The sequence below is a fragment of the Andrena cerasifolii genome, chromosome 1 (genome assembly GCF_050908995.1).
Source record: "Andrena cerasifolii isolate SP2316 chromosome 1, iyAndCera1_principal, whole genome shotgun sequence".
Taxonomy (NCBI): domain Eukaryota; kingdom Metazoa; phylum Arthropoda; class Insecta; order Hymenoptera; family Andrenidae; genus Andrena; species Andrena cerasifolii.
Window position 1 is genome coordinate 16,200,975 of NC_135118.1, and position 10,378 is coordinate 16,211,352.

The following is a 10,378-nucleotide window of genomic DNA, read 5'->3' on the forward strand; positions in this document are numbered from 1 at the left end:
TATCCCTTTCTGGTTTTAATCCAGAGAACCCTGCGTCTCGCACAATAGAATGCCGCTGGATCTAATATTCCTTTAGCGCAGTAGACATGCGATTATTAAAATTCAGCATGTTCTGTCAACTGGATCGTCGTGCAGCATGCTGGAAGATCTACTGTTACGACATAGAAAATAGCATAAAAGACTCCGTTCAAATCCACATTGCTTTCGCTCATCGATCTAATTACAGAACCGATGAACCGTACGGCGATAGTTAATAGCGAACCCGATGCAGAACAAACAACGACTTTGCTGTATTTACTAAACGAATTGGCGGTTAGAATTAGGGCAACGAAGGGGAAAGTATCTATCTTAGTCAGCCGATGGTGATGGCCGCGTAAACCGACTTTAGGCGATATCGTTCACGATTAGAAAGATATTTGCGTCTCGGCGGCTGAATCGCGAAATGGTGTAGAGATACTGATTACTCTTAACTCTTGTCCAAAATAATTTGCGCGCGCGCGTACAAGGCACGCTGTCGAAATTCTGTACATAGGTACATTGCTCGAGATTATGAGAACATTGTGAATTTAGTATCCAGAACTGGATGAAGGCGATCCCAATGGGTGATCCTCTAATTATTTTGAACGATATATATATATATTTTATCATTTATTCTACATCAGGGAAAGTGACTTATATTCCATCCACCTTGGATTTCCATGTTTCTCCTTTCATTTTCCACTTCAAAGACGCTCAAAGACACGTCCTGGTAATGGGATCCGGGCATCGGGAGACAGCGCGAGATAACGTACCACTTACAGCGTACCACTTGCAGACGCATTTACATCACGATTTACACGCCCGCGGTTCTTAGAATTTCTCCTATCAAACCGCCCCTCCCTCTCCCTCGGTTTAATCCAAATCCTCCTGCTTCGCGATCTCTTCGCGAGATCGAGCACAAGCAAACCGAAGAAGAGGAAGAAGAAGAAAAGTCAAAGAGGTGTCTGGTGGGAGTGGACGGATCAACTTAGCATGATAGTTGTCGAGCAAAAGCGAACAGTCGCACAGAAGATCCCGAAGCAGGCTCGAGCCATGCGGATGATCCTTGTCATCCTGATCTTCTCCTCGGGAACGGTGTTCTCCAAGTACTATGTAAGTTGTCGTCGATCTCCTCTCGTCAGACAATTAATTAATCGGTCGATCAGCTGAAGATTTTGCGCACGTGTTTAAGTAATCATCAGACGAAAAAGGGACGTACAGTGCCATTTTCGTGCATTCGTTAATTTATCATGAAATAATTATTGGAGAGAAGTTAGAGAATTTTATAATCGCTGGAAAATTCTGAATTGCGTTTATGTTTAACTCCACCGTAAAGGCGATGAATGATTCTATTTATTTATATGAGTAATTGGTACACTGTTCGTCAATTTGCATGATTTTTATCATCTCCTATGCTGTGTTCATTGATACAAATTTAGTATTAGAGACTGGAGCCAGTTGGGAGAAAGATTTGAAGATCAAAGTTCGTGAGATAAGTCGATAGGAAATAGCTCGGCCCAATCCCAATTCCACTGTCTCGCGGCATTTCCCTTGTGCTGCCTTTTTTTACAGAGTAGTATCAACTCGTATCTTCACCCAAGAAGAATTTTATGTCAGTGTTTAATAACTATAACAACAGAATCGGACCGTCTACACTGGCATTGTTAAATTTCTTTGAACTCATTGCGTATGCTTTTAATAATTTTTCAATTGGATTAATTTGGTTTGCAGGAAAAGAGGCGTTTCGACCGCTCCGTTTACGATGGTCTCGAAAGCATTACCACCGACGAGCGTTCGTTTAAAAAACAGAGGATATTCACCGACTATGAGACGGTAATAGATACTTTTGTCTTCGAAAGTTATTTAAACGGAACATTGCATTTCGGATTATTTACAGCACTTCAGAGCGTACAACGGTAAATACGAGAACGATTGTTACTTGGAGAAACTGAACGATGATACCGCTGCGACAGGGCTTCCAGGACATCAATTGCACCAAGAAGAAGAGGCATCGAAAGTACTCTATGCGTCCACCGGAGCTTTAACGAAATTAGAAGTAGGACAATATTGTTGTCACAGGCTGTCGAACGTTACGTTGATTTCTAAATAACGAACATTGGTGTATTTTCTAACAGGCATGGCGGATCGCTGGGGGTAGGATAGTCGATTTCTGCCAAGGTCGCAACATTATCTTGCTACAAAATACGGTACCAATACCGGAGCAAACGGCAGATCCGTTCTTTAATATAATTCCGCGAGATGAAAACGATATCGTGTCGAGGCGAGTAGCTGACGTGGTGCTAACGCCTTTGATAAGTCGAGCCAAACGACAAATCGCACTTGAAGAACGACAGAGGCTTAACGAGAATGCCAAGCAAACTCGTGTACGACGTCAAGCACAGCAACCTCGCGGAAGATTCCGAGGGCAGACGCAATCGCAGTACTTAACCGTCGGCAGCGACGATCAAAAAGAGGGCAAAGCCGAGGCTGAAGCTACTCAGCAATCTTCACGCGCAGTTGTCAGTGAGTACTTGAAAAGTTTTTTCATCGATTAAGTCATTTAATGTAAATGCCAAAGGAGATATTTAAATATGATAATTCAGGTGGAAGCCGTGGTATGGGTCAAGCGCAAAGTATGTCGATGGGCAGTACTGGATGCGAAGATTGCCCCAAATACCCAATTGAGGGTGCTCCGGAGAGATACCTTCAACTACCAGCTTCTACGGGTATTGGTACGAATTATCCTGGGACTACATCAAGAACTGGAGGCGGGAACCTTCCAGGTAGCATGATACCATATAGGAGTACAATGCTAGAAGGCAGAGTTGTTCCTGCAGAGGTCGAACCAAATAGTCGAACCTTTCTCGGTATTCTTCCAGGGACATCTGTGGGCGGAACTAATGGTTTCCCTGGTGTTATTCCGCCAAACGGACAAGCCAGAGGTAATTTAGTTTACCCTGGTGCCATTATTCCTGGAACAGCGACGGGTGTAACTTACCCTGGTCCTGCTTCACCGGGTTCTAGAATAACAGATGGAGGAAACGTGTATCCGGGAACTGTTGCACCAAGTGGTGGCGTTGTACCAGGTAGTGCGACAATTGGAGGAGGTGAAACTTATCCAGGTGGAATTATGCCAGGAAGTACTGCAACTAGAGGTGGTGGTGCTTATCCTGGCAGTGTGTCTGGTACTACAACTGGAGGTGGTGTAGCTTATCCTGGCAATGTACCTGGTGGTGTACCGTATCCTGCCAATGTACCTGGTACTACAACTGGAAGTGGTGCAGTTTATCCTGGAAGTATAACTGGCACTACAACTGGAGGTGGTGCAGTATATCCTGCCAATATACCTGGTACCACAACTCGAGGTGGTGCAGCATATCCTGGAAATGTACCTGGCACTACAACTGGAGGTGGTGCAATTTATCCTGGAAGTGTACCTGGCACTTCTGCTGGAGGTAGTGCAGTTTATCCTGGGAGTGTACCTGGTACTACAACTCGAGGTGGTGCAGCATATCCTGGAAATGTACCTGGCACTACAACTGGAGGTGGTGCAATTTATCCTGGAAGTGTACCTGGAACTTCTACTGCAGGTGGTGGAGTTTATCCTGGGAGTGTACCTGGCACTACAACTGGAGGTGGTGCAATTTATCCTGGAAGTGTACCTGGCACTACAACTGGAGGTGGTGCAGTTTATCCTGGAAATGTACCTAGCACTACAACTGGAGGTGGTGTAGCTTATCCCGGCAATGTACCTGGTGGTGGTGTACCGTATCCCGGCAATGTACCTGGAGGTAGTGTACCGTATCCTGCCAGTGTATCTGGAGGTGGCGTACCTTATCCTGGAAGTGTACCTGGTACAGCAACTGGAAATGGTGTAGTTTATCCTAGCAGTGTACCCGGTGGTACAACTGGAGGTGGTGTACCTTATCCTAGCAATATGGCTGGTGCTACAGCTGGGGGTCGCGTAATTTATCCTGGCAGTGTACCTGGTACTGCTACTGGAGGTGGCGTAACTTATCTTGATAATGTACCCGGGACCCCAAGAGGAGGTGGCGTAATTTATCCAGGCAGTTTACCTGCTGGTACAATGTATATAGACGGTGCAAATTATCCTCGCACTGCACCTGGAGGTAGTGGTGTTTACCCTAGTAATGTACCCAGTACTCCAACAATAGGTGGTGTAATTTACCCTGGCAATATTGTACCAGACAGCAGAACAGGAACCATTTACCCAGAAGGCGCGAAACCAACAAGTGACGGGAGTTATTTGAGTAATATAAAGAAAGGAGAAACTGTTCCTGGTCAACTTATAACAGAATCAAAAGCATTAGCAGATAGCAAAATATATCCCACTGGTCAGGTTTCTAGCCCAACGGGGAATAGAGTTATGTATCCTGGTATGACTATACCGGGATCTTTACCAGGCGGCATTCCAAGTGGAACTACCACAACAGGTGGCGAAGGTGGTATTAATTATCCTAGCGGCGTTTCACCTCCAGCTGGCCAAATGAGAGAAAATGTATATTATCCAGGAAGCATAGTACCAGGGTCAGAAACTGGTGGTCGCATTATGCCAGGAATACCTGGTATAATGCCAACAGGAACTGGTACTTATCCGGAAAGTGTTGTTCCAGGAACAGCAGGACATTTCGTAACTGGTGATCAAAGGAGTTATCCCGGAGGTATTGCAGGAACTGATGGTACAGGATTATATCCACAAGGTACTCTCTCAGGAACTAATGTGCCAAACTATGGTCATAACGCCATTGGAACAGGTTCTTCTTCTGGTGCTAATACAATGGCATCTTATCCTGACGGGACCCAGGGTAAAGCTGGGCAAATTGGAACTGGTCAATCAGGAATATCTTATCCTAATGGTGTAATGCAATATCCAGGAGCCAATATGATTCAGCAGCCTGGAGCAGAAAAATATCCAAGCAGTGCTGCGGTAGTTCCTCCCGATTATCTGCCACAACAAGTACAATACCCTCCAGGTACTGTAACGTGGCACGACGGACAACATCAGGCAATCCCTGATATGACAGGAGGGCGTGCATCGGATGGAATTAACAGACAAGGAGTGGGACAATATCCAAGCCCGGGACAAATTGTTGGACAACAGTATCCGGGACTGCAGCATCCAACTGGAACAGGATCCACGACAGGCACCACAGGAGTATCTCAGTATTATCAACAAGCTAGTGTACCGACTAGGGAAGATGATAACTCTGATTCTCAGGCGTCTAGTTCAGTGAAACAGATTGACTCAGGTACTCAAGCAAGTGCGTCAGCTCAAGGAAGATACGGAGAAGGTACATCCCAGTCTCAAGTAACAGGTACATATAGTGGCTCTGGATCATTCTCGGCTCAAGCTGGTAGCAGCGACGTTAATAAAAGTGTTCAAACTGAGATTACTGGTAACAAAGATGGTGCTACAAGTAATTCTCAAGGGACGGGTGGTTACGGAAAAAGTCAAGCACAAGTTCAGTTGGATTCTGAATCCGGTGGTACTTCAACAGGCGCACAGAGCAGTGGTTGGAATCACGGTACGAATTCTCAGGTGCAGGCAAGCTCGAGAGGTGGGATGGCAGATGCCCAAGCAAACGGCGAAGGAAGTACTTCGAGCCAAGCGCAAATCGGTTTTCAACCTTATCTCAAGACAGACGAGAAAATTGAGAGACACTCGAGACCTTTCCAGGGAGGTGGAACAGCCTCTGCTCAAAGTGGCACGCATAGAGGTCAATCTCAGTCTCAACTCGAAGGCTCCTTCCAATATGGAATTACTTATACTGGCGCTGCACAAGCAGGCTCAGGCTCTGGCGCAGCTGCTTCTAGAAAACCATTTAATTTTAGTCACACAGATACTGAACTATTCAAACCGTTTAAGCCATATAACACACAGGTCGCAAAGAATAATAAGAGCGAGGTAGCAAATACATCTTCCGACATTGATTATGAGTATAATCAAGAGAAACGTCAGCAAGGTTTACAGACAAGTTCGAGTTCCCGAAAAACAGTGGTCACCAATGCGACGGTAGAAAACTCTCAGGACAGGCCCAATAGTAAACACAATCATTCTGTCGAGAAATCAGTACATGATACTGCAGATAACTACGACGAAGAATATTATGATGAAGATTATGATAACGCACAGACGCAAACTGCAATGAGCTCGAAACTTTCGAAAGCTCCATTTCCAGAACCAAATAATAGCGATCATCAATCGCAAACAATACACTTTACAACTGGAAATCAATACGATGTTCGTGTGAATCAAGATTCCAACACAGCGCAGGATAGTGATATGTTTCAACCAGGGCAGTCGCTATCAGGGTACACGATACCGCCTGGTTTCCGTGGCAGAGTAACATCTGTAGCTGGTGATGAAACTATAGCTCACGGCGATGGAACGTCTCAATCTCAAACGGTTTCTTTGACTCCCGTAGAACCAAGCATTACTCGTGAGAATAAATCACCGTTATCAGAAACCAGATCGCTTAAAACCACTCATGAAAGATTAATTGAGAATCATGTTTTATCCAAGGAGAAACTTCACAGAACTAACTCTCCTAAAACACGAAATCAACAAAACTCCATGGAATATTCTAAGCCTATTACTAATATGCAAATAAAGCCAAGCTATTACACAGTAACGAACAGCTTCGCTGGCAAAATGGATGGTAGTAGAAATCCACGAAGGAAATATGAGCATCGTTATTATACTAAAAGCTCGACTTGCGGATATTTTACATTCTCTTGCAATGTTGTGTACGGTTCTAACGGGAGGACAAAAATCTGTAAACCCAAATTGCCAACGCACCCTGATGGCACGCCTATGAAATGTTAATCGAATATTAGTAATTCTGGAATCTCGTATTCTTCATTTTTATTTTCATACATTACTCCATAATTTACTAATATTAAAGACATTTTTTTTATTACAATTTAGACTATCCTTCTTTATATCTTTTGCATTAATTACAAACACAAATATTTATGATCATTCATACACATTATGAGAGTACGTCATACTTCTATTGTCTTTCGCACGCATACATACTACATCATTTTTATTGAGGTAATTGTACTGAATGCACATTATATCGATTTAACGATGGTTCATCAGTTACTAGTATTTGTCCACGTTTATCAATAAAACAAATATCAAAGGAATAAAAAGTTCTGTTTCCTACTCTCCGCCAATTGCCAATTACATCGAGTGATAAATATATATATCCATCTTTTCCTTTAATCCGCTATAGGCAGATGCAAATTTAAATAATACTTCTACTTAAAAGTATTATAATTACTACATAACACAGATAGATACACGCACGAGTATTCTGCTTATTTTACAAATATTTGTGACAACGCGGAACTTGTAATTATAAATATCAGGTATCATAGATGGTACAGTTCGTCACTCATTGTCCAACTTCACCAGTCTTTAAGTGCGTTAAATATATACAATATTTATATACATGCAATAAAAATATTTAAAAAATAATATATCGGAATGTGAGCTTTTTACAAATGCAAATATCCACGAAAGGCGTACGAAGTAAAAGAGAAATACAAAAATAGAAGTATATACATTAAAAAAAAAACGGCAAGAGATACAAATTTTAAAGAATATCTTAAGAACTTTAAATAATAATGCAATACTGAAATAGGCAGTGATTGATCATTGTTCAAGCTCACCCAGTAAATAAATTAATCTCGTCTACACCGTTAGTAGTCACATATGCAAGCAGAAAGTACTACTAAGTCGACTGGTGCGTATATTTTGGAGAATTTAGGAAAAAAGCGTGCTGCCCACGCCCCAAATTTCACACTCACCACTCACATCAAATATAATATTATTACTGCAATGAGTGAATACTAGGCTTGTTGACATTCGTAGGCTGAAATAATATCGACACGTTATTCCAGCTATACACTACTACAGAATATTGATGAAACTTACCATCTGCCAACTTGCTATCATGGGTTGTATTTAATCGGTCTTCAATATTTTCTCCTATTCCTACATCAGCTGCATAGGAATCGCTGTTAATAATAGAGTAATTAGTAAGCGTTCTATAATCTAATTAGTACTATAAAACTATTAATATCGCTGTTATTTACCTATTTCGGAAATGCTCTAACTGTACATTTGCAGACTCTAATTGCTCTAAAAGATCTTCATTCGCTCTTTGCAATTTACGAACACTATTAGTCGCAGCATCTACCTCGTCTTGAACCGCAGCTAACTCCTTTTTCAATTCTTCTACTCTCGCTCTTACTCTTTTCACCTCTGCCTCGTATTGTTCTGATCTTCTCATCGCGTGCGAAAGTTCTGTTGTTTTCTCCTCCAACGATTTCTTTAAAATCGTCTGTCAATTTTTTAATTCAATTAATAGATATGAATGCATTAGATGTACATTGTGCTTGTATTAATACGAAACAATAATCTTCGATACAAACCATATTTCGAACCAGAAGTTCTTGTTGCAATTGCCTTGTGTCACTATCAGATGTGGAAACCGGACGTGTTCGTCGGGATTCTATCCTATCTTGTAGATCATGTAATTCGTTACGAAGTTGCTTATTCTCTCGTTCCAGCGAAATCTTCTCTGTTTCTAAACGTTCTCGTTTTCCCCACTCTGCAGCGTTTTCAGCCTGAAGTTTCTCTAACTAAAAGATGCATAATTAAAAGTAAATAAAGGATAAATGATAAATTTATTAATGAACCTTACCTCGGACCTAAGCTCAGATAAACGACGATTCATGCCCTCCCTGCCCGAAGCTTCGTCAATTAAATTGGCTTGTACATCGCTAAGCTCGATGTGGAACCGATCTTTCAATTCGAGTAGTTCCCTTATAGCCTGAGCTTTATCTTCTTGCAGTTCTTCGCACTGTTTCTTTAATTGTGTTACTTCTGCTTTCAACTTTTCCATACCACGGTGCAATGAATTTTTCTCTCTAACGAAAAGATTTAAGACCGATTAAGTAAATGTAATTCAGAAACAAGTGAAATCATGCCATTTCATATTCTTACGCTCTTTCCGTAGAAATAACTTTTGTCGCTTCATCCAATTTATGTTGAAGCATCGATAATTTCTGTGTAAAGGATTCGTCGTCACATAGCTGTGACGAAGATTGAAGCTTCTCTACATTGTCTTCTATAGAACTAGTATCTGTAATTAATCTCACAATATCTTTATCTAATGAATTAATAGAACCCTCTTTATATAATTCTACGGCATGCTTTGGCACTGCACCTTGCAACACATACTCTTCGATATCTCTATCCGGTAAAATATTATGACCTAAGCATACGGTGGACTCGTTGAGCGAGACTTTACATGTAAGCAAATCCTTTTGAGAATTCACGCTTTCGCTCTGCTCCACGTTATTGTAAAACTTTAAAAGCTCATCTATACCTAGCGTACTTCTTAATTGCGGGTCCGATTCTAAAACTGTGAAAATCTGTTGGTCAAATTGCCCAGCGTGTTTCAGCAATACCATATGTATTTTCTCCATCTCCTTCTTCAACTGTTCGTTCTGTAATTCCAGTTCCTGACATTCGTGCTTGTAGCCATTCGCATCTTTCACCGCAATTTCTAGCTTTGCTCTAAGCATCTTCGCCTCTTCCCTCGCCATATTCCTCTCGTTACGCACTTTACTCCATTTCTCTCGCCAATTAGCAGTACAATCCGACCACCACCTCATGGTTTTCTCCATTTGAGCCGCTCGCGCTCGCGCCTCCTCGAGTTCCCTCTGTCGCAGAGCCTAAAACGATCGCATTTATAAAAGAATTACGCTATCCCATGCTAACAACACGTTACAGTTCGCAAGATGTCAAGAAGCTTGCTGAATATACTCCGAATTAACTATGTGGTAAAAGTAAAGAATAAAAGAACAATCACCTCTTTGGTTTCCCATTCACTGTCCACGTAACGCGACGAGGATGACACGCTAACATCGTGCTCCCTCATATATCGTCGCGAAGACGTTCCACTAGCTGTTGACTGTGCCATAATGAATGAAACCGTAACCTATAATGCTGCCTTCTTTCGCGGAAAAGCTATGGAAATTCCACCTTATCCCTGCTTGAATTGTAAGATCACTTTACGAATCTACGGGTAGGTCGATCCCAATGTCTTATTTACACCTTCATTCCTACCATATTCAAAATAGTTGCGATCTAAATACAGTTTCTGTGTAATTTTATTCTTCAAACATCACATATATTCATCTGCCGCTGCATTCGTGTTGCCTATATGTAAACATATATACACCGCATGCACGCAGCTGTGTGTGTTGCTTCGCGAGAGAAAGAAAGCGTCTTTGTGATACTAGTCATACACACACCTTA

The 10,378-nt window shown here is 42.0% G+C and overlaps 2 protein-coding genes across 11 annotated transcripts; one reads left to right on the plus strand and one right to left on the minus strand.

Moving 5' to 3' along the window:
* Positions 1-113: 113 nt before the first annotated feature.
* LOC143378886 (uncharacterized) lies at positions 114-6,865 on the plus strand. Of its 8 annotated transcripts, none has more exons than XM_076830993.1 (6): positions 114-1,131; positions 1,750-1,851; positions 1,916-2,074; positions 2,154-2,541; positions 2,622-4,118; positions 4,149-6,865. In XM_076830993.1, exons 1-6 carry the CDS (start codon positions 1,012-1,014, stop codon positions 6,863-6,865), a joined length of 4,983 nt encoding a protein of 1,660 aa, XP_076687108.1. In that variant the 5' UTR covers positions 114-1,011. The 8 variants fall into 8 exon arrangements, with proteins under 8 accessions (XP_076687108.1, XP_076687126.1, XP_076687144.1 ...); XM_076831011.1 differs by having other exon boundaries at positions 2,622-3,809; positions 3,843-6,865; XM_076831029.1 differs by having other exon boundaries at positions 2,622-3,809; positions 3,933-6,865.
* A 917-nt stretch (positions 6,866-7,782) lies between these two features.
* Positions 7,783-10,252, minus strand: LOC143366036 (coiled-coil domain-containing protein 102A). 3 transcript variants are annotated; one of them, XM_076806767.1, is made up of 8 exons: positions 9,930-10,252; positions 9,282-9,792; positions 9,059-9,197; positions 8,757-8,982; positions 8,485-8,694; positions 8,146-8,393; positions 7,985-8,067; positions 7,783-7,922 (listed from the first exon to the last, which is right to left on the minus strand). In XM_076806767.1, exons 1-8 carry the CDS (start codon positions 10,038-10,040, stop codon positions 7,900-7,902), a joined length of 1,551 nt encoding a protein of 516 aa, XP_076662882.1. In that variant the 5' UTR covers positions 10,041-10,252; the 3' UTR covers positions 7,783-7,899. The 3 variants fall into 3 exon arrangements, with proteins under 3 accessions (XP_076662882.1, XP_076662889.1, XP_076662873.1); XM_076806774.1 differs by having other exon boundaries at positions 9,444-9,792; positions 9,930-10,251; XM_076806758.1 differs by having other exon boundaries at positions 9,059-9,792; positions 9,930-10,251.
* Positions 10,253-10,378: the final 126 nt, after the last annotated feature.